This window comes from Camelus dromedarius, chromosome 15 (assembly GCF_036321535.1).
Source record: "Camelus dromedarius isolate mCamDro1 chromosome 15, mCamDro1.pat, whole genome shotgun sequence".
NCBI classification, from domain to species: domain Eukaryota; kingdom Metazoa; phylum Chordata; class Mammalia; order Artiodactyla; family Camelidae; genus Camelus; species Camelus dromedarius.
Window position 1 is genome coordinate 24,369,663 of NC_087450.1, and position 24,883 is coordinate 24,394,545.

Sequence of the window (24,883 nt, forward strand, 5' to 3'; positions counted from 1 at the left end):
GGGGCGGGGAGGGAGGCGCGCTCGGCACGTGGCCGCTGGGGCTCACCTCCGTCCTCCTCCGCGTCGGTGTCCGACTCCTCACTGTCCACCAGCTTGCTCTCCTGGGTTCCCACAAACTCCCTGGTCCAGATCATCAAGGCCGTGTCGGCGCCGCCCACCGTGAGCAGCACCGAGTCGTTGTGCAGCCATCGCACGTTGGTGACATGGGCGCTGTGGCCCACGTACTTCTTGAATCTTGCGTGCTGGCCCTGCGGAGCCAGAAACTGGGGATGACCCCGCCCGGAGTCTCATCCTTCCTTCTTCTGGACTGTTCCATCCAGGTTATTCTCTAGCGTGGCTTCTACTGGATATACGTTTCCCCCAAGCTGTCATTTCCCCACATTTTTCTAGGATGTAACCTCCACGAAGGCAGGGACTCGATTTCTTGCTTCCTTGAAACATTTCCTGCCTCAACATGGGTCCTCAATAAACAGTTTGTGAGGGAAGGAATAAACTACAGAAACTATTTCTGGAAGCTGAAAAAGGTAGCTTAAGAAAGTATAAAAAGCTTGTTTCTGTTTCTCTCGAATATCAAATATGTATTCTCCTCAGGTCTCCAGTGTGAACTCCTGATTGTGAGTCAGGCTGACATTTGAGATGAGGAGTGTCTTCCCAGTCACCCCTCACAGCCCAGCTGGGACAGAAGAGCCAGGGACTTCTTTTTTACAATCCTGGGGCCTCAAGTAAGATGTAAAACCAATGCCACAGTTTCTGCCATGGACACTGGAAACAATTTCTAATACTAGAAACTTTCAACTGATTTTAAAACAAAGTGAGCTCTAAGAAAAAGGAAAAAACCACCACAAAACCCCCAAATAAAGAATACAAACCGAAAAATACAATTAATAAACAAGTTGACATGTCACCTTAAAAATAAAACACACACAAAAACAAAGTAAGGTGCTTTTTTATCAAATATAACCAAATAAATAGAACCCAATCTATTAGCAACTACTGAAAGCTCTTCAGAGTGGTGCCCAGGCCACACCACGTGCACCCTCAGGTGCAGAAGGATGAGGCTGAGGTGAGACCAGCTGCTCACCCCGGGGCAGTCCTGACAAGCAGTGGGAAGCCCAAGCTGGCACCAGAAACCAGCTTCCATTTTTGGCTTGTGAGCCACAGCCTGGCAAAAACAGCTCCAGCGGAAGCCACTGAAAGTGGGAGAGATTTTCCATCCTCTTAGCGACTCCCAGGGAATGCCTTATGCAACGTGGGAAGCCGCATGCACTTTGTGAGGTCGTGCAAGGGCCATTGCTCCCTCCGATGAAAACTTTATTCAGTCATTGGCAAGAGGCTTCCAGAGGGTTTTGGACGGGCATGCTGGGAAACCTGAAGCCAGCGTAGACACATGGCAGGAGACAGGGCAGGAGAGTGTGTGACTTTGAAATACTCTTTGTCAAGATCTCTGTGCATTTGGCTGACCCCTACCTGATAGCAGAGTGAAAGTGCCCACCCCTCTGCAGAGCACTGAGTCTAGAAAGATTAGGGAAGCCAGCAGGCAGGCAGCATTTCTAGGAAGCCCTCCAGAGCCACAATTTGCTAGGGAGTAGGGAGAGCAAAATAATAATTTCCAAAGGAAACCACTGTGTGACCACGTGAGTTTCTAGCAGGCATGGAAACAAAGACGACTGTCAGAGTGGCTACAGCCATGCGTCCTGCTGGTCCTCCTGCTGGAAGCAGGAACCCACCCACCCATTTGATCCAAGGCAAAGGTAAGCTGGTTCTTGAGAGAAGGAGAAAGTGAAAGAGCATGAGAAGCACCTCCCTATACTCCCACACTGAGACAGGACAGAAGAATCCAAAAAGAAAGAGACAAAGGAAGAAATGTTCTAAAGTGACCACAATCAGGTTGCAGGGGAAAGAAAGTGACACAGGCAAGAAAGAGGAAAAAACTGAGTCACTGAGGCTGTTGAACAAAGCTGGGATTCTTCGAGCAGGGATGATTCAAGATTCTCAGAATAGGAAACAAGATCACTGCTCCAGAGAACAATGATGGGAATTCACGGTTACTAGAAGGTTCCAGGAAGCCAGATGCTCCTCCCAGGAGCAGGATGTTTGTTGGTCCCCTTAGGGCCTGTGGAAGGAACCTCTGGAGACGTGGCCCAGCCAGAAAGGTGAGCTGTCTCCCTGGGTCACTGTGCCAGACATCTCTGTATCTCTGTAACACCTGTCGGGACTCACTACCACCGCCTTCCTCTTGCACTGGGTCATGAAAGAGTAGAGAACCTGGAATATGTCTCCAGCGTGCTGGCTGTTAACTGCTTTTAGGTGAGAAATTCCTGAGACTCAGATGAAAGCTGTGTACCCTTTTCCCACATTCACAACATTTTACATATTGCTTCTCTGCCTGTAAAATTTTTCCTATGAGGTTCCTCTTTGAAGAACCATTCTCTAGAGCTTTGGTACTCTGAGAAGGAAACATGACAACTTGAGGGTAGGTTTTAAAAATGTACATGACATGGTGGTACTTTATAACCTCTCTGATACAGTGTAAGAGACCAGCTTTGGAAAGGAAGGGAGGCTGTGGGAAGCACCAGGTAGCTATACAGATGGTGACAGAGCATTGGATTTTCTGGGACGTGGCTGAAGGTACTGGACAGATGGGAGAGTCTATCTTATGGAGGCTGGAGACAATGTGATTATGAGGGGGCTGATGCCCTCATCAAGATTTTATACTGTAAAACTGCATATATAAGGAGTATGTTTGTCAGGACAGAAAGATGCCTGCAAGAGACACCTAGTAACTCACAGGAAAGGAGAACAAAGAAGACATGACGTTAGAGTCTAACAATGGAACCTGAATTTTGGGCAAAGAGAGAGCTGTGTGATGACAGTAAGATCTCCTAGGCAGCACTAAGGCTTGACATGGTACTCAGCACTAGAACACGGCAATGGGAGGGTATCTTAGGCTGGCAGGGTTGCCATAACAAAATACCACATGCTGGGTGGCTTAAACAACAGAATTTACTTCTCTCAGTTCTGGAGGCTGGGAAGAGGTGCCAGCCAATTTGGTTCCTGGTAAGGGCTCTCTTCCTGGCTTACAGACCCCTTATAGGAGCACACAGAAAGTGCCTATCTGGCCTCTCCTCAGTGCATGTGTGCACGGAGAGAGTGAGCTCTTCAGTGTCTCTTCTTATAAGGACACTAATCCTGTTGGAGCAGAGCCCCACCCTTATGACCTCATTTAACCTTAATTATTTCTTTAAATGCTCTCTGTACATATCTAGTCACACTGGGTGTTAGGGCTTCACCATATGAATTTTGGTGTGGACACAAACATTCAGTCCATAACAGATGGTGAACTTTGGCCAACACACTCAGAGCACTGGAAGAGTGGGACTATCCAGCTAGAAATGTTCATCAGCCTGGGTCCCTGAAACTGGGAAGGAAAGAGTGCTGGAAAAATCAGATTTAAAAGAAAAGGAAGAGAAGTGATACTATCAAAGTGGTTTATACAGACCAGTGGTTTTCAAATGCTTTTAAATTATGAAACTATTTCTTCCATCAAATCTTACATAGTGAACTCAAGAATAAAAAGATAAACAATCCAGTTTAAAATAGTGGACAAAAGATATGTGCAAACACGTCACAAATGACCAATAAGCAAACAAAAAAGTACTCCGTACAATTAGACACCAGGGAAATGAAAGTTACAAATACAAAAGATCACACTATCTACTCCTCAGGACAGCTACATTTTACAAGTCTGACAAGGCCTAACTGGCAACTGAAACCTCTTTCATTTTTGGTGAGAGTGTAAAATACAACCACTTTGGGAAAAGGTCTGGCAGTTTCTCAAGAAGTTAACCATACATTTTCCCCTATAACCCAGAAATTCTGCTCCTACATATTTCATAAAGAAAATGTATGTCCACAGAGATTTTTCCAAAGATGCCTATAGCAGCTTCATTATAACCAAACATGGGAAAAGCATGTGTCCACTGATAGCTGTGTAGATAAACTTTCCTGTATCCATACAAGGGAATTCCACTCAGCTATAAAGAGGAAGGATTATTGTTACACACAACATGAAGAAATCTATTTGATCATTCCATTTATATGAAGTTCTGAAACAGGGTAAGCTAATTAATCTATGGTGAAAAACACTGGAATGGTTTTTCATCTGAGGGTGGAGTGGGGGTGGGGACTGACCTGGAAGTTAGCATGAGGAAATTTCACGGGGGGATAACATTCTGTATCTTGATAGGTGTTTGGATTATATACGGATATATATTTGTCAAAGTGCATCAAAAGGAACTATAAAATTTGTTCATCTCAACTATACATTTTTAAATTTTAAAATCTTAAAATTCTAAAAACTAAATTTAAAACTTTTACTTTAAAAATACTAAACAAATGTTGAACTCTCAGTAATGACATGCATGTTAAAACATTTAGGGGTAAGTATCCCGATGTCATCAATTTACTCTGAATTACAGAATCTAGGTGGTGGGTTTCTAGGAGTTCACTGTGCTATTCTTTCGTCTTATCTGTATGCCTAAAAATTTTCATAACAAAATGTTGGGGAAAAAATCTTCCACAGATGCTCAATATATAAAGTACAAAAACACAGAGTGACTCCAGTTGGAGCAGGGGTGGGACCCCAGAGCCCCTCTGGTTGGCCCTGCCTTGTTTCCTGGGGTTGTCTCTGAGGAAGCTTCCTGGAACTCTGAGAGCTGGAGGAACACAGTTTGAAATTACTGTGATAGACAGACAGCCCGCTTGGTCAGGCTGGGATGTGGACGATGAAGTCCCAGGGTCAACAATAAATTTAGCTCCAGAGCACGATGCAATGGTACCATGAGGACTTCTGGTATCTAAATCTGCCCAAACCTTAGTCTGCTAAACCCGGGTATCACTAACCTCTTGATTTGTCCTGCTAGCAGTCTCATTTCAAAAAATGTAGAAGTAGCAGTGAAAACTGCTACATAGAACTGGATTCTGATCAAGTAGGAAGGGCTGATACGTGAGAGTGAAGAGATGAATCACTGGGAGAAGGTAACCAGGTGGCTTTGGAATTTGGAATGGACAAGGAAGGGAACACTGGACATGATCAGAAGTGTATCTTAGAAAAGGCTACCAAGAATGATCATCTGATGAGATTTTAACAAATGAAGAAGGGAAGAGGAAGGCATCTAAAGAAACCAAGGTGGCTAAAGAGGGAGTTGGTTGTGGCTTTAAGGTTTTAAATGCACTAATGACAGAAAGAGGAGTGAATAACCAGGGATGAGCACAGAAGTCTTGCACAGACAGCTCTTTCAGGAATGTTAAGGTCAAAACCCAAAACAACTGAAAAGGATTTTAAAGATACATTTAGGACTAGAAGAAAAACAGAGAAAAGTTAGGAACACTTCTTACATCAGATGGCGTAATATGAACAGAAAGCAGATTTAGTTAACTCCTATATTAAAGAGAATGCTCTTCAAACCAGAAAGGGTCAAACAGAGCTCGTGTCCGTGAATACAGACACCTTCAAATGTGACCACAGTAATAAGGTCAGTATTAGCTGAGAGTTTAGAAACCAGGAGAGGTGGCATCCAAAACAAACAAACAAACAAACAAAAAAACCCAAAAACAAACAAAAAAAGGTTCCTGTATCCAAAAGGGAAACCAAGCAGACTGGTAAATATTGGTTCATGAGTTGATGCAACTCCTGGAAAATGCTAGGGTGAACTATTACCCAGAAGGTCAACAGGCACTCGGAATAGATAGTAATGATGACTAGGCAGGAACAGGGGTTCACTGCAAACTAACTGCACGTCTTTTATTGCCTGATTTATTAGGCGAGATTAGGGATACAACCTGCCTTTTAGCAAGATACCTGCCAAGTTTTCATGATGTCTCGTTGGACTAGAGATAGAAATGTGAGCTCTATGCTAGGAGCATCAGAGATTAAAACGTCTGTTTCTGATACATGTGCTTTAATGAACAGAATGCCACGTTGAATATGGGTTCTTGGTGGTGTTTGGTGGTTTCTGTCTTTTTTTTTTTTTTTTCTTCCATGATTTGGAACTCACACTTGTGAAATCAGGATGATGCGATGCTGGAAGGGGAAGTAAATACTCTGAAAAGGTATTTCAAAGATGTTGCCAGGTTGGAACAAGGATGGAAAATAAACAAGATAAATCTTATTTGGTACAAATATGAAGGTCTGTGCTCAGTTTTTAGAAAATCAATTGTGTAAGTCCAAGATGGAGATGACCTGAACGTTTTGGGGAATAATATCTATGATTCGGTTGTGTGGTGTGGCACCCAAAAGAGCTGATGCCATTTTAGTTTAATACAAAAATAAAATTAAAACAAAAGAGTCCCACTGTACCCTGAGCTAGTCAGATTACATCTGAAGCACTGAATTCAGTTTTAGATGAGACAGTAGAAAATGGAATTGAAATAGGTGAGGAAGATTAAGAAGCACAAACTTCCCAGTTACAAAATAAATGAGTCACAGAGGTGAAACGGACGGAGTGAGGAATACAGTCAATGACAATGGACTATCTTTGTATGGTGACAGATGGTAACTAGCCTAACCGCAGTGATCATTTTATAATATACAGAAATACTAAATCACTATGCTTGCATAAGGAACTAACATTGTGTTGTTGTAGGTCAATTATATTAACAAACTCATAGAAAAAGAGATCAGATTTATAGTTGCCAGAGGTGAGGGGTGGTGGAATTGGATGAAGGTGGTCAAAAGCTACAAGTTTCCAATTATAAGATAAATAAATACTAGGAATATAATGTTACAACATGATGACTATAGCCAACACTGCTGTTTGATATAATGAAAGTTAAGAGAGTAAATCCTAAGTCTCATCACAAGGAAAAAATTCTTTCCTTGCTTTGTTATTATATATCTGTATGAGATGATAGATGTTCACTAAACTTATTGCGGTGATCATTTCATGATGTATGTAAGTCAAATCACTACTCTGTATTCCGTAAACTTAAACAGTGCTCTATGTCAATTATCTCAATAAAACTGGAAGACAAAACAAAAAAAATGGAATTGATAAAATGAATTATGTTTAGAGGGAGGGGGCAGCTGGCAACCAGGTCACAAGCAAAATGACTGAGGGAACTGGAAATGTTGAGGCTGGAGAAACTGAGACTTCAGGGAGTCAAATACGATCCCTCCACCCATGAAGGCTGTGAGGAGACTGGAATCAGTGAGGCTTCGGAAGGCAGAACTTTGGCTAAAGGGGAAGAATTTCAGCTCAACAACAGGAGCTACTTAAAAATGAATCGGCTGTTTTGTGAGGTGGTAAGTTGTTCATCTCTGGAAGTTTGCTAGTAAAGGTACCAGTCCAAGATGGACAGAAAAGCCTTACTTGGTAGTTTGTGAGATGTTGGATTCGATGATCACTGAAGGCCTTTCAGGGAGGAATTCTATGCCACCAGAATGTGACTCAAAACAGTAAACATAATGTCACAAAGGTTTTTATACAGTATAAAAAACCTTGATACAGTAGATAACATTATTGATTGCTTATGCCTTCAATATTTAAAAATCTACTTAGATTTAATAGCTAGATTTTGGGCTATTAATGAGACTGAGCAGGTATGTATAGTAAACATGCAATATTACCTTGACAGGATATGAGAAGAGCTTAACGAAGCCAAAATCATCTCCCGTGGCTAAGAGGGAACAGTCTTTGGTGAGACTGGCAGCATTTACATCGGTCACATCGCTGTGTGCTGGCCAGATTCCCTCACAGGTGGGCCCCAGCACGCAGGTCCACGTGTCCCACTCTATCTTCTCAATCTTGTAAAGAAGGAAGGAAAAATTAATATATTTTTGCACAACCTAGAGATCTTTTTGTTTTATTTAAAAGAAACAAATTGAGGCTGAGTAGTTGTAATTAGTGACTGCCAACACCAGGCATTTGTGTTGTAGGCTGTGGTGCAGAAATTCTCAGTTGCATTTTTTAAGTGATATATGCAGTTGTCTCAAAAATCCAACATTGCAGTCAAATCTCCATATAACTTCTCCTAGATAAGATGAACATGTTGGGACCCTGGACATCTGACAATGACAAAGTCTTTTTGTTCTTAACTAGATATTCATCATTGTAGATGCCATAAGCCAGGTCAGGGTTTCTCAACGTCAGCCCTACTGATATTTTAGGCTAGATACATCTTTGCTGTCAGGGGCTGTCTGTGTGCCTGGTGGTATGTTTAGCAGCATCCCTGTCCTCCCTCGTTGGATGCCAGTAGCATCCCTTCCCCAGGTTGTCCCCAGACATCGCCCAGTGTCCCTGAGGAAGGGGGCAAAATTGCTCCCAGTTGAGAACCACTGAGCTAGACTGATCAATGGGGCTGATCATTCAGCAAAGTATATTAAAAAGTCACAGGACATAACTTTTTGCAGGGCTGCTTCCTTGGAGGAAAGAGTAATATGATTCTGCAGCTAGCTTATTATTCTTTATGCTCTGGAGAGACCATCTTAAAAATTAAAAGCTGTTCATATTGTATTAACACAAATATTTATTCTTTAAAACAGTTTTGTGTGAAATTCATGGACAGAATATTTGCAGTTCATATAGGTTAAATCCTGATTAAATTGAAGATTTTCTTTTTTTTAAAAAATAAAACACCACAACTATCACTGTGGATCAGACTTTTCTGGGGGATGTGATCTCATTTACTCTCATTCAAGGTCCACTAATATACCTTCACATTAGTTTCTTTACATAAACACTTTATAGCACATTTAAAAGGGTATAAAAAGTCATTAGCTAAAATTAAAGGCCAGAATTCTCCCTTTGGACCTGGAAACCATTTCGCATGTTCTTAATGGACCTTGCCTCCATTTCTGTTGTTTTCTGCCTAGTACCACTGCTTAGAAGAGAAATGGTAAGATAAAGATGCAGCCAGGATTTTAGTCACAGTGTGGAGGTGCTATAAATATTTCACTTGCTCAAATTTCTCCTCATTTAGCATTCTGTGTTTCCTCTGGACACACGCAGAATTGGAGCTAAAAAGCTGTGGCTGACCCAGTGATTTGGGGTGCCTCAGGCAGGGCCACAGACTGAGGTGACATGAAGGGGTTCCCCAACAACTACCTCAGTTTCCTGCGGGTCAAGTGGAGTCTCCCCAACTCCTTATGACACCCTAAACTGACCTTCATAGGAAGAGAAGCAGGGAACCTCCCCTCTGGTTCTAGAAATGGGCTTTCTGGCCACTGACTCCCTGATGGGTACCAGGTTCCATTTCTGACACCCTCCTTGTCCATCTCCAATGCCACCTCCATGGGTGGCACCTTCCCTGGACTCGTTATCCAGGGAGGAAAGGGGAGTGAGCTGGTACCGCTCACTGTCCTGTCACCCCAGCAGAACTCCCTGGGCCAGATCTGGACACCGTGCTCTCCAGGGGAAGCAAATGTCTAATTTGTTTAAACCTACAGAAGTTGCATTTTAAATGAAGCATTAAGAAAGATCCTTGTAACCCACAAACCCCAAAGGGGTAAATGAACTTGTTAAAACCCCTGGAGTTTAGATGAAAGGAGAGCCCTCAAGGGGTCTTCCATAGCACCTTGCCCCAGGCAGGTATGTCATTATCATCACCATTTTGCAGAGGAGTTGACTGGAGCCCAGGGAGAGGTGGTCACTTAAATCGCAGCCTGTTTAGGAAGTAGAGGGGCAGCTAAGTTTCAGAGGGCTGGCCTCCTGGTATGGAGCGGCTTTAACGGCACCACACTGCATCAGGCGGCTGGATATAAGTGGACATTTTAATATTTGTCATTTTTAACACTTTGCTAGGTAACCTTTGTATTAGTTTCACCGTGGCTATTTCTTTAAAAAAGTTTTTTGAAAAGGAGATTTTTCAAAATCCTTCACAGTCAAACATTGATGAGTAAAACCACGAGCTACCTCTTTGGAGCTCCTGGCAGTGGCAACACCGGGGGGGCCAGGCTGAGGAGACACCAGCTGGAGGGAGTCCTCAAACAGCAGCACAGAGGTCAGTCTCTGGGACAACGAATGTGCACTGCAGACTGACAAGTTATTCACTCTCCAGAGCCGAGCCTGGCCTTCAGGAAGCCTCACAACACAGATTTCCCATTCGTATGTTTTGTTTTTCTTTAACATAATAGTTGCTCATCTGTCCCAAGTTGGCCTTATGCCCCCTCCACCATTTGGTTAGACTGCGTGTTACTTTGGTATACTTATTTTGGGGCACTGAAACAGGAAGGGAAAATACAGGTGAAGCCATGTACAGGGATGCTGCTTGGTCTCGGCTGTGGAGTCACACACGGACCCCTTAGGCTGGGATCACAGCTCCGTGGTCCTTTAACTTTCATGGAGCCTTAGTCCCTGTCTGTAAAATGAGACTGACAACTATCACACAAGGCTGTTGTGAGGATTGAAGTATAGGTGTGTGAAGTGCCCGGCACATTCCACAGGTGTTCAGTGAATGAACAGTATGATTAAAAATATCCCTTACTCAAAACTATAAATGTTTCCCCATAAAAAAAGTTAAAACAAAGACTGATCAAAGATAGATAAACTGGAGTTGGGGAATGAGATCAACTGATCACTTTCAAGTTTCCATGAATACAATGCCATCACCCATAGCAGCTTGTGTCTCTCATGTACCGCACTTATATTCCTTTAGCAACAGTGAAAGTATTACAAGTGGACGCAAGTCGACGTCTCTGAGAGTACTTTAGGATACTCAGATAGTTTATATTACTGGCTAACTGAGGCTAGAGAGAGGAAGACGCCTGTCCCTCAGCAGTGTACCCTTAACCTCTTTTCTTCTAAGGAAGCAATATTTCTTCTGTTACCTAGCAAATAAATGGGTCAGATTTTCTCCTGGGACTAAAAGAACGTCCTTAGTGCTCAATCAGGCAATGACCTTTTGGCCAGCGGGGTTCACTCCAGGGAAGTGCTGTGCAGGCTCTGAAAGGGGTGCTGGTCCACAAAAGCAGGCATTAGTTCATGGATTCAAAAATGTTACCTAAGATTTGATTTCAACAATTAAAAAATTATGTACATGGCTAAGGGAATGAGGAAAATGTGGAAAAAGGAAACGTTCTGCTACATTAGGATGGTCAGGTTGTGAATAGCTTTGTTTTGAAAAATAATTTATCTTATTGTCGCAGAAGGTATTGCTTATTATTACAAACAGTAAACCCTGAGAAAGCATGATTCAAAGATTTATGCTTATAAAAAGCTTTGCATAAAACAACAGGACATGTGGAAGAGGAAAAGTACTACGTAGCATCCGAACTGTTAGCTCACTGTCTTCTGGCAGAGGAAGATTAAGCAGAATGCCGACTGAGCCTTGCTATGTCGGTGGTGTAGTAAGTCTGCATGTCCTCAGGAAGCAGGAAACCAGAGGAAGCAGTCAAATGTAAGAAATGATCAAGCTCAAAGCTACACTAAATATAACCCACATTAGTGAACAGTGATAGGTTTTACTAAAATGAACATAATAAATCCTCATGAAATAACTTTTTAAAGCACTATGGGAAAGACTGTTACCTCTGAAGGTCTTATTATATGCCGTTTGCCTCTTGGAGCTTCAAAAAAGAGTTGCTCTTTGGCACCTGAATTAACTTGCAGTAATTTTCCTGTTACAAAAGAATAAAGACAATTAAACTCTGCATTTATCTTTTTATTACAAGGTGATAAGCATGGTTGCAACTATTTTGATTCATTTTAATCAAAGTCTCCGAAATGGAGTAAATACATGCTGAATTATCCAGAAGTGTGTGAAAATACAATTACATGGCAGGGTACAATCTCCAAAGTTATGATTTTTAAAAATATGAACCAAATAAAATCTGACTTTGAACATCCTTCAAAAATAGAAGACTCCAGTTTGCTATATTTTACTCTGTTGCATTGAAAGGAGCTATTTTTCCAAAGCCTGACGAAATCTTTTTTTTTTTTTTTTTCTCTTTTACCCCATTGCCTCCTAGCACAGAGATGTAATAAAAGCAAACTGCTTTGGTAAGAATTATGGCACCAGAAGCAAAAACCTCGTTGTTTACTGAGATATAAATTCTATATTTGCCCTTTAACATTTAGAAACAGGAAGACAAGGATGCACAAAATAAACTGTGAATGCTCATTCCACTCCATCCTTCCCCCTTTATTTGAAAATTTGTAAAGGGATCTAAGACTTTGCCCAAAACAAAATGTTTGAGCAAAAATCATCTTTCAGTCTGATGTAAAATGATCATCTTTGATTCATTTTGGTTAATGTTGAAACAGATTAGATTTCCTAATTCTCCTCCTACCATGTCAATGATCCTTTATGGCTTGAAATTTTTAATGACTCAAAATATCTACTTTTTGGTATTTTTCCAGCATTTTTTAAATTATGAAAAATCGTAAACACACATGGAAGTAAGAACAGTATACGGAAGCCCTAGGTGCCCAACGTCCAGCTGCAAGGGTGACTAGCACATGGCCAGCCCATTTCATGAATGTCCTCTCATTCCCTCACCCCAGGTTATTTTGAAGCAAATGTCAGATATCCTAACATTTCATCTGTAGATAATTCAGTGTATATATAAACATACTAGCATTTTCTGACCCTCTCTTCCAAAACGATTTACATCTAGAAGTCTTGAAATGTCCTTCTGGGAAAAAATTATACCAAAGTAAGAACTCTGTGATTTATATCATGTTCTTTCACATTTAAGTTGGCACCATTTAGGTCTGAAATCTAACTTGGCTAAACTTCAGGAGTTGCAGGTCTGTTTCTAAGTGACTAATTAAAACAAGGTTCTCTCATTTCGTAACTGAGACCTGAATCGATTCCAATTTGCTGAGTTATAACATGGTGATGAGGGGGTTTTGCCTTGGCTGTGAGGAGCAAGTATATTTGAAAACGTTTTCTCTGAAATGGGTATGTTTTTCTGACTTTATGGCTCAACATACACAATGAGAAAAGAAAAAAGGGAGTGAAATTCGCTTTGGCTATTTAGCATTATAAGAAAATGAGTAATCACTATTTTTCCAGTGAACCAGACCTATCTGCAAAGAATATTTTTAGAATTCTCAAAAGTAACTGCAAATAACAAAGGATGCAGGAAAATGACTAAAAGATTCAATGAAAACATTATTTGAATATAGATAAATTTTTGATTTTTGGCTATGAGGTAATCTAAGAGAACTCAAACAACTATAGCTCTCAGATAATCCTAACAAATCACTTCACGCCATGGTTTCAAAGATCATACTTCATAAAACAAAGCAAAAACTATTAAAATAGCTCAATGAAGTACTTTATGACTGCAGGAATGTTAAATACAACAAAAGAACAGACAAGCACCGGAAGTGCTTTGCAGCACCAAGGATACCTTCCCAGCCCCACCTCTCTCCTGAGAACTTCCTCCACCTGGGCTGGGCCCCTGTGGTCACGTTCGTGCTCTGGAGGTGGACCTTGACCCAGGAGGGGCCCGGCTGGAGACTGGGACTGGGCAATCAAAAATTCTTTCTCCTGGGAAACTGGAATCTAAGGCTGAATTGGTGGATGCCTTGCTGGGAAGAGATGAGGACTTTGGGACTGAGGGTAGCATTCTGGGGCAACAGAGAGTGGGCCATGTGCAAATGAGCTAGGCTGTGCCGCTGCAGAGAGAGGGGCCAAATGCAGGCACCAGACCCAGGAGAGCAGTGGACACTGAGACAGGCTGCCTCGGAGCAGGAGAGGAAGAGGGGGAGCTTGTCTGCTTGGGTTCTAGGAACTTTCCAATTCATTCCTAAAGCCAGTTTCTCAGGAGATGTTGCTTTCTACGCTTGGATTCTCTGAGATATCCCTATCTTTCCAATAAAGTCATCTTGTATTCTTTTTAAATTTAAGCTGGCTTGAGTGTGTTTCTGTTCCTTGAAACCAAGGGTGTGAATAAATTTTTTAAAAATCCATTATTCTTGTGTTTGGAAGGTAGAATTATGGGTGTTTGCCCCCCCCCCCCAAATTTTCTTTACTGCTATCTTTTCTTTTTTCAGCACAGAACTATTTAGGTCACCACTCCCTTTTTTCCACTGCCTGCTGCTCTGTAACTACTGGAATATTCTGAGGACAGGAGTGGAAGCAAAGGGCAAAAGTCCATGTAATCCCTGTATAACTTGACGCTGAATTGTTATTCTTTCAGAATCTTCTCATTTTTATCCACTATTCATGTCTACCCAGAGTAAGAGAACTGAAAGAGACAGGCATCCTCAGCACTAAGCAGGTACAGTAAATCACACATATTGCAGGTGCACAGAGCTTTATAATCCACTAAGTGATTCACATACGTCATCCTGGATGCTATATAATTTACAAGTTGGAACAATTCCAAAAGTGATACTAAATGTACCAAACACATTAGGCCATTTGCAATGAAAATCAGAATGAGATGTCCTTTTATGGCTCAAATGTTAATTGGTAGCAGATCTTAAGAGTCCTGATATTTCTAGTAATGAACTAATAATAGCTAGAAAATACCCTTCCATGTTCTCTCTCTCTCTCCATATGTATATATATTTTTTCATTCTCAAGCATTCTGTGCAAGAGCTTTCATTCAGGGGTAGCTGATGTTCCTGCAAAAGCCCGATGTGCTTTTTGGTTTTCCTGAGACCTGCAGTTGCCATGGACACGGAAGGCTGCCTGCGGAGGCTGGCAGCCACGCCACAGCCATGCCACTGCCTGCCCCTGACAAGCCAGCTGGCTCTCACAAATGCGTTCACTATTTTTGACCGCATCAAAAGAATGAAACAGATCGCTGCTCCTAAATTCTTCTCCCTAGCCCCTGCAAAGCCCCCAAAGCCCTGCGGTGAAAAGCTAGGCTGTCTGATCATGAGGCAGCCTGGCGCGGGCTTGAGGGCAGGCATTTGAGGAACTGGGGTATCAAGAGCATAAGCATATCAACAGGACACCTGTCTCATGACAGTAACGTTGGAGTTAAACCAGGGAAGATTCACTGGCACACTTGCTCTTACTCTCCAGATGGTGTAACTCTTCCCTAAAAATCAAAAATATTCTATTCTCTCAGTCCACAGAAACCATTTGGTCTCATCCTTTTATCTGACTGAAGGGGTCACATAGGATGAGAGACAAAGTGGCTTTTCAAAGACCTCGGCCTCCTTACTCCCAGGGCCTTTTCCATCATCCTGAGCACCGGCTGGACCACAGACTCTGGCTTTGGGCAGAATTATGGAAATAGTGAGACTTGCCTCTCTTCCTGCAAGGTAATGGCTCCACACCGAGGGCCTTCATACCGGCCTCTACCCAGGCTCCTCCCGGTGGCAGCCCCCTGATCCTGGCCAAGATCTTGTTCTTTCTATCTATTTACTCCTCTTTATAGCCCTATATCTGACACAGGGTCTACACATTTGAAGAATGAAAACTAATAGCAATAACCTTCCCAAAATGCAAATACAATTACAATGAGATATGACCTCACACCCATTTAGGATAGCTGCTAGGAAACCCCCCTCCCAGAAAATATCAAGTGTTGGCAAGGATGCAGAGAAGTTGGAACCCTTGTGCACTGTTGGTGGGAATGTAAAATGGAGCAGCTGCTGTGGAAGACAGTATGGTGGTTCCCCTCAAAATTAAAAATGGAATTATCATTTGATCCAGAAATTCCACTTCTGGGTATATACTCCAAAGAACTGCATCCACCATGTTCACAGTAGCATTATTCATAATAGTGAAAAGGTAGAAGCAACCTAAGTGTCCACTGATGGGTGAATGGATGCCAAAATGTGCTCTGTCACAAGACAGAATATTATTCAGCCTTTAAAAGGATGGACATTCTGACACGTTACAACATGGATGAATCTTGAGGACATTATGCTAAGCGAAATAAGTCAGTTACAAAAAGACAAATAGTGTATGATTCCACTTGTGTGAAGTACCTAGAATAGTCACAGTCTTAGAGATATAAATTGGAATGGTGTTTGCCAGGGGCTGGGGGCGGGAGAAAGGGGAATTATTATTTAACAGCTGCAGGATTTCAGTTTTACAAGATGAAAAGTCCTAGAGACGGAAGGAGGTGATGGCTGCACAATAACGTCAATGTGTTGAATGCCACTAAACCATACACTTTAAAAAATGGGTAAGATAGTAAATTTTATGTTATGCATTATTTTACCACAATTAAAAACAATTTTAAAGAAATCTTCCCAACCAAAACTTACTGTGTTTCATTTTCTCTTGGTCCCTCACTCCATAAAATGTAAATAGTAATTGGTTTTAACCCCCTAATGGTTGTTGTGGTGGTGGGATCTCACATATTGTGTCAAGTGTGTGTGTGTTGGGTTCTAAATAAAACTCACTATACTCTCTTCTACATATATGCAGAAAACTGGCCCTCAATGTTCTAAACTTTTCTCACAAGAGGGTATATCTAGGGATGTTAGCCAGAGAAGAAATAGGGTGAAATCCTTGTTTGTTTGTTTTTTTTAAACTATGAAGCAGGGAATATCAAAGAACAAGGCTGAGAAGGAGCCGCTCCCATGCACCCCCCAGGGCTGCACAGGTTCCTAGATGACTCCCAGGCCACCAGTGTCCCAGCCAATCACAAGCGCCAGCCTGTGCCCTGGGCACTGTGTCCGGCAGGCCCTAACATGAAAATGAGAGGACTTATCTGATCTCCCTTTGCCCTTGTTGGGACTTGTACCTCTCACAATAAACGGCATGCCTTCTTTCCATCTACTGCACTGTGTAAAATGCCTGTAGGTTGTAACACTTAAATTAAGTCCAAATTCCAGTGCAGCAAGTATAGTTACAACTAAACCCCTGCCTGGCAGGAAGGTTAGTCTATGGCCACTACTTTAAGAAATACTTGAAATAAAATATGCTGGCATTTCTGGAAGAATCTCATTTTGGTTGAAGCCCTCATTCTCTCTTTCTCCTGGTTTATTTTAGTTGATTTCCAACTCCAGGCTCACACCCCCTCCCCAAGAGGGTAGGAACGCCCCACTCAAAATCCCTTAGAGTTACCTAATGCCTACAGGGTCAAGCTCAGGGTTCCACTTGCAGGCATGATGTAACAGTTCCTTGCACTCTGTCTTGGTCTGCCTCTTCCCATCCTCTGCCCTTCGTGCCCGCAGCCACTCAGCATCACTATTTCTTAATCACCCAACTCTCCCTGCCTCCACCTTGTGGCGGGCCATGTTCCTTCTGAGCCTGGAATGCTAGCCCGTCTCAGACTCTGCCAGCTGGTGAACTTCTACTCATTTTTCAAAATCCATCTCAAAGGTCACTTCTTCTGTGAAGGCTCCATGGGTTCCCTGGGAGCTCTTTCCTCAAGACACTACTGTCTACCCCAATGGACTAAAACTCTGAAGGCTGGGGTCCTGCCCACTCCTAAATGACTGCCCCAGACTCTAACATCAGCCAAGACCCTGGGATGGGATTTAAAAGTGGCCCACCCTACAGTGGACGCACGGATGTGGCACCCTGGGTGCTCAACGCTGCCTTGGTCCGCTCTAAGCTCCCGCTCACCACCTCCCCTGTGACCCACCATCTCTCACTCCAATGCCTTACCCAGTCTGCGCTCCTGTTCAGGCACTAGTGTGTCTCCCTCACTAAGTTATAAGCTCTGCAGGGAACAGGAGCCATGTTTCACTCATTTCCATATCCTCCACGTTCTCTGGTGTAAAACCACGCACATGGCAAAGCTAGATTTGTAAAATAAATTGACAAATCCCCGTGGCATCTGTGGGCATGCTTGAGAGGAGGTGGGGGGCAGGTTCAGAGTCTCAGAGAGCAGACAATCTCTAGGTGAGCTGAATGTTGCTTTCTACCTTCAGTGGAGGGTGAAAATTGCTTGAAACTTCTTGGGCAGTTCTCCCAAGATGTAGAGAATTGGTAGAAAAAGGGAAAGCAGTAAGGAGGGGACAGAAGGCAAGGACACAGCATGCCAGACCCAGAGGTGAAGAGGTGACTTGCCGTGGTAACAGAAAGCATCGTGTATCTTTACCTGTCTTAAAACTCAATGGCTTGAATTAATAATAACTATAGTAGTAGTAGTAATTATAACAAAAAGAAGGGAAAATACTCAAAATGTTAACAGCAGCTGCCTCGGGGTTGAAAATCACAGCTGTTTATATGTTGTCTAGCTTTAAAACTCAACTGCCATTCTCTCTGGAAACAACGTATGAATGGACTTTTTAAAAACTGAAAGTATATTTTAAAAGCCACTTTACCTCTACAGTCCCAGTCAATGTGTGTAATGTAACCGGAAGCCCCTTTACAGATGCCGACCCTTTTGCTTGTAAGGACGTTGTATATATCCACAAAGTTGTCGTGGGATGCCACAGCAAGGTATTTTCCTGTATCTATAAAGAAAAGTGTGCAGTTAACACCAAAACATTTTAGATGGGAATTTACTTCCAGGAACTGAGCATTTTAAAATGAGTTCAAGGCCAAGGAAATATTTTAAGAGAGTCCACTCTTGTAACTTTTTATCCCAACACATTTTTTAAAGTTTCTGCTGTCATCTTCACCTTTTGAAAATTTAATATCAGAGATCATTTCTTTCCTGTGATGGAAGGAGACCATGTCTTCAACAGTGTCAGCGTTTACGACCAGGAAACTCCCATCATTCAAGCCAACTGCTAAGGCTTTCCCATCAGGGGAGAAGGCACAGCATCGTCCACCTAAAAAGAATCCACAAAGAACTGTTATGATTTGTGACTTTGCTACCAAAAACAAACAAAACGAAGAGATGGGGAAATCTGTATAATACGTGCATTATGCATGGACGTGTGACTGTGCCTTTAAAATTCACACTACACTTGAGAAGAATTAAAACGTTATAACTTAGAACAACTCATTCTTCCAAACTCAAGGACAATGATCATAATGTTAACAATATGTTTTCAATTTATTGGAGGTTTATCTATTCATTTCTTAGTATCTGAATATCTGAATTTTTCAAAAGACAAGGGGAGTGAATGGGGAAAATAAAGGATTAATATAACCCATATTTCTGCTCCTAAGAGGTGATATTTAAGAAGGAAAGCTCTGTAATAACATTTCTGGAAACTATTTTTTGGTATCACTGCTGACACACACAACTTGCCTTAGAGCTCCTTGTTCTACTCTGAGTCACTCTAATTCTCTGACCCATGGATCCTAATGCATAATTCTAGAGGTGGAAGATTTTGATCTGGCCTCTTTTGTCATGAGAAGAATGGACTATGGACATTCTCTGCAGAGGTATCTGCAAAACTAATCAGTACTGGGTGCTACATGAGCAATGTTTTCTACTACTTTGGAGGGTCACACGGAGCTATTTCTGACTGGGGAGGATGGACTCTGTTGGGGTACATTTAATAGGAATCCTACTGAAGAATGTCACCCTTGTTCTTACTGTCAAGACTATAGTAGGCACGGCCCCAGGGTGGGACAGTCCGGCAGCCTTGTGCTAAGGTATTTCAAATGGAGCATACACACCCCTCAGGCCTCAGGCATGAGGAAAGCACCAAAACTTTAAAACTGGCTCATAAACTACACCTCCCTTCCTCTCTTCCTTCATTCACTGTGCCGTTATTTACCTTCTATGAATCAGGCGTGCCACCAGTGCTGGAAGACCAGGAAGACCAGCCTGCTCCTGAGAAGAGCCGCCAAGATTAGGCTAAGCTTCATAACTTACCACACAGATCAGGACACCCGAGAGTGAAAGGGGGAGCTACTAACACCTACACAAGGACAACAGCTGTCAACTGGGTTGAATGGCCATCCTCTCTAAGATGTGCTGGCAGTGGTTCTTTTGACCTGATTTTTAACCTAGTGAATCAAGTCCACTGTTTGATATTCGAGTCACTCACACTAAGGACTTGGTCTATCATTTCTCCAATATAAATTAGTGGCCAAATTATTCAGTCCTGTAATGGGTAAGAGCATGGGCTCTGGAGTCAGACCTGGGTTTGAATGCTGACTCCATCACTTATCACCACCTAGAAGTCCGGAAGCACTATGGCGGAGGTCCCACAGAGGCCACTGCTGTGCTCTCTGAAGCCACACTGCCTGGGTCTGAATTAAGGTCCATCACTTACTAGCTGTGCAACTTTGGGCAAACAACGTAAGCTGTCTGTACCTCAGCTGCCAAATTTGTAAGTGGAAATAATAAAGGCCTTATTCACTGGGTTCCAGTGAAGACGAAGGCGAAGGGCTAGCACAGTCGCTGGCTCAGCAGTATTAGCGCTGTCATTATCGTCATTACCGTCTCGACACCATTTTTCATTTTATCCCCCTAGAATATCCCATGTCTCTTCATAAAAGTCCCAAGTACAAATACTTGAGGGCCAGACCCCAGTCTCGTCCTTTCCTGTCTTCACTTTCACAAATCCTTTGAGCCTCGGCGCTCATGTTTCCTCCCCGATGGAGCTGTCCCTGGCAGTGGGCCTGACTGAGCCTCCGTGATACCCTGTTTGTGCCAGAGCTCCTTTGTCTGTCCTCACCCACTCTCCACCCTGCTCTGTGGAGCTGGCCCACATGGACTGTATCAATGGGCTCCCACACCCCCTGGCTTGTGATTACATGTGGTCAAGGGAGCATGAGCAGGAGACTGGAGGGAGGATGGAAGGGAGCAAGGAAGGAGGGAGGTGGGGGTATGTGTTCCCCTAGCCGCCTCCCTGCGGGGTCACCGCAGGCTGGCTGAGTCTCTGGGCTGACGGTCACAGCTCCTGCCTGCTGTCACCTCGCACAGCAATCACTTTCAAGGTTCCAGCAACTGCCCTCCTTGGTCCCTCCAGGCCCAGGGCTGGTCGTGCTACCCGGCTGTTACTGGCTGCATCGTGCTGCACTAGCCCTGGTCATCTCCCTACACGCTGCTCACTCCTTTATAAATAGTACCATTTCGAGCCTCTCCTCAAATTACCCAATTTGAATGGGCCATCTGTTGCTGGGACTCTGTTCAAATCTTGTCCATCTCTGACACTAGAGATTGACTGTTCATCTTGGGAGCCTCAGTGCCTGATACCTAGAAGCCACTCCATAAATGCTTTTTGAGTTTGTCCTTCTTGGTACACCTCTTAGTTCTAGTGCATATAAGTGTTTGATACATATTTATTCATTTCTTGATATTAGCTATTTTTTTTAATATAATTGGCTTTCATTTTTCAGTAATGTAAGTCAGTTCTGGAGATGGTTAGACATAAAAATAAACAGCATTCTTTACAAGCTGATGTGTTTCAACTGACTCCCACAGTTCTAGATGAGAAGAGGAAGGACATATTGCCCCCAGGTGGCAAGTGTCTGTGCAGTGCAAGGAAAATGAAGACTGGATCAGGCCAGCCTTCTGGAACAATTCTACATGTGATTAGTTCTATCTGTAACAACAAACACAGAATCCCCGTTGCCCAGCATATTTGGGGCCATCTACTAGGTGCTCTCAGTGAATATTAGCTGAATGAATGAATGAATGAATGAGTTCAGTACTTTCTGTTGTAAGCGCTTTCACAGGTATGTAAGGTGATGTCACGTACCTTTTTTGAGTTTCCGTACTGCCAGCATACGGTGTTGGGAGGATAATTCCCAGATCCGCAGTGTTTTATCATCACTCACTGTTGCACAGATGGGCAGGAGAGGGTGAGCCGCCAGCCCCCACACCTCTCCTTCCATGTGTCCCTGTGGGAGAGGAAATGGGACAACACAGAATCAGTCCATGCTTACAGCCAGCCCTCCCGCAGCCTTGTGCTGCATATTCAGCCTGAGAGTATCCCAAACAGGTTCAAATATGAGTAAACACAGTTTAAGCTGCCTTGAGCCAAAATGACTGCACAGAATAAATTTTCATTTGAACTTGATCTAAAGTTGGGCCTACATGATGCTAAAGCGTTCATCTGGAAAATGAAGGATGGGCTCACATCACTCTGAAGTTCTGTTTATATGACACCAAACATCTTTTCATTTAGAAACGTCTGAGTGAATAAGGAACTGTCCTCATTTTATCCTGTTGTTTGACTTGAATAAACACAGTACATACGTATCTTCTCATAAAACAGCTTGATCACAACGACACAAACCACTTCCTTCAATAAGACCATATTCTAAAAGATGTAGGTACCAGCTATCTGTCAGAGGAAATGGGCAGCAATATTCTTGCTAATTCCATTTTAGTTCTTTGAATGCACAGCATTGGGCAGAGCAGGAATAGAGCTAAATTTTCAAGCACCCTGGTTACAGCTCAGAGTCAGCATTTATTCACAAATTATTGTATTCTAGTAAACAGAAAACTGAAAGGGGCTTGACAGGCATTGGACCAATTCCACATACCGATGTCTTATCACAAACACAGCTACCTAACTGGCTTAGAGTAACAACTGAGATGAAACAGTATTTAACAAATGAGCAATTAGGGAGAAAATGAATCTGATTCTTCTAACTTATCAGTCAATAAAGTAGTGATGAATAGACTAGAAATGGAATAATAAAACAGACCAGATTGTTTACTGAATTTCTGCTTTTAGCGGTTAATTATAAAAAGACTTTGCTTAGTAAAGCAAAAAGGAAGACCATACACAGGCATCTGAAAGGTGTTTGTAGTTGGAATGCTTTGGGGAACAGGTGGCTCTCCAAAGAGAAACTGGATGATTCTGGTTTAACTGGGAAGCTGTTTAAGCAAAACAGTAATTTGGCAGAAGATATGAAGTTCCCAATACAGTTGACATTCAAATATCTGAGAAGGGCCAAAGGGTGTAGATACTGTTTTTGACTATATTAGATTTGAAGCACCATACATCCCCCGTTTTCTAGTTTTCTTCCCTTGAGAAGCTTCCCACCCCCAAGGTCACAGTCAGAGTATGGATCAGGTGTCAGCCCTCCCTGGTTTCCCCCAAACTGGATCTGTTTGAAGCTCTTTTACAGACCAAGTCCTTTTGTACACCGAGGACAGGGACGTAAGGCTCTGAGACCCTTTCAATCCACTGCCTTACATATTAATTTAAAAATTGTATTTCCTTAATCGAATATGATTAAGTACTTTTATGCAACCTAGCATGTATGTAAACAATTTAAAGTCTCAAATATTTGGAGATTAAAAAGAAAGAAACACTTAATTTCTGATAAAATTAAATAAAAAGTCATGGCCGGAAAGAAAAAGAAATTAGGTTGAAAGGAAACAACAAAGGCAAGAACAGCTGGAGAACAAAGAAGTCACACTTCAAGGACGCACCTCAGCCCAGTTCTCAATCCTGGCTGCCTGGCGCCACCAGCTCCAGAGCTTCTGAGGTTTGTTTTTAACACAGAATTTTTTTTTTAAAAAATGCATTTTTATTCAGGATATCCAGGGTGGGGCTTGGGCCCATGCATTCTTAAAACCTCAAAGGACTCTGATCTATGATGTGTGTGCAGAACTGTTCTCAGGGTGAAGTAAATCAGAAGACCCCTCACAGTGGGATTCTGAGGGTTCAGCTCTGATGCAGCAAGCCTGCAGGTGTCAATCAGGTCAGGGAGGAGGCAAAACTCCTCTGCTGGACACACGAAAGGTCCTGAAGCTGAGATAACCAGTGTATATTCTTTTCACTCCACCTTCTACACACCCTCAGCCCACCTGGGTCTCTTCCATCTGTAACTAAGGCCTATCCATCACCAAATTGGGCAGGACTACCTACCCACCTCCACATACTCCCACCCTCTTGGGTGAGATTTGATCCCTTCTTTCATCTTTGAGAATTCAGCTGACATTCATTTTAATGTGGTATTACAGGAATACAATATTTGAGGGGAGAGGAAGTGAAGGAGCATGTTATGTGTTTATGTGAGTCAAGGCTGAGACTAGAATGATGCACAAAATCTAAGGAGACACTAGGTATTCGGTGTATGCAGAACAAATAATTTTTGTTAAGTTTGACAGATTTTGACAGACTGAGAGGAAATACATCTAAGGAGCCTCATGCACACCTAGACCTAATTTGGACGATGAGATCATGGACTTTGAGCAGGTAATGTAGTGGAGTGAGGTTCTTGGGGACTTTGGGAGAGGTGAATGTATTTTTCATGTGGTAGGGACAGGGATATCTGATGGCCAGAGAGCAGGCTGTGCTGGACAGGTGACCCTCATGATCCTCCTGGTTTTCACACTCTTGTGTAATCACCTCCCTCTGAGTGTGTTATAGCCTGTGACTTATTACCAACCAATAAAATATGGCAAAGGGGACAGATATTCATGATTACACGAATGTGATAATATGATTATGTTAAAGTCATTTAAAGGCACTTTAGTACCTGTTTTTCTCTTTCCCTTGCTTGCTTTGAGGAAGCAAGCAGTCAACGCTGGAGACCCCATGTTACAAGGAACTATGGGCAGCCTTTGAGAGCTGAGGGTGGCCTCTGGCCAACAGCCAACAAGAAACGGAAGCCCTCAGTCCTGCACGCACAAGAAACTGAACTCTGCCAACAACCTGAGTGACCGTGGAGGCAGATCCTCCCTCAGCTGACCCTCAGATGAGACCACAGTCCTGGCTTTTCTTGCAGCCTTACAAAACCTTGAATAGAGGACCCAGCTAAACTGTGTTCAGCTCCGACCCACAGAAACCATAGGATAATAAATGTTATTTTAAGTTGGCAAGTTTGTGGCAACTTGTTATATAGCAATAAGTAATTAATACAGCACTGACCCAACCTTGAGAGTGAGTGCCTCCTTATATTTTACACTCTTACTGCTCCCTGTTGCCTCACCCCGCATTCCAGCTTTGATGTGAATTACAGTTTGGAATATGTACAAACACAGTACCTGAACAAGCAGTGTCATTGGGCCACTTTTGTCAATTTCCAGGATCTCTCCATTTTTTGTTCCCACCAGGATATGTCCATGTCCCAAAGTGATGGCACGAATAGAAGGGTTATCTTCCAAAAGCAAGCCTGAGGGGCGAAATGTTCTATTTAATATTGT

The 24,883-nt window shown here is 42.7% G+C and overlaps 1 protein-coding gene across 5 annotated transcripts in view; it reads right to left on the reverse strand.

Moving 5' to 3' along the window:
• The window catches only part of EML6 (EMAP like 6), a 214,091-nt gene that overhangs the window by 41,299 nt on the left and 147,909 nt on the right, over positions 1-24,883 (reverse strand). For all 5 annotated transcript variants that reach the window (XM_064494485.1, XM_064494483.1, XM_031467040.2 and 2 more), the window contains exons 20-26: positions 24,725-24,852; positions 21,477-21,618; positions 18,492-18,644; positions 18,192-18,323; positions 11,526-11,614; positions 7,628-7,804; positions 47-248 (exon numbers count right to left, since the gene is read on the reverse strand). In XM_064494485.1, the coding sequence (XP_064350555.1) occupies positions 47-248; positions 7,628-7,804; positions 11,526-11,614; positions 18,192-18,323; positions 18,492-18,644; positions 21,477-21,618; positions 24,725-24,852 (1,023 nt within the window). The remainder of the gene's footprint in view (positions 1-46; positions 249-7,627; positions 7,805-11,525; positions 11,615-18,191; positions 18,324-18,491; positions 18,645-21,476; positions 21,619-24,724; positions 24,853-24,883) is intronic.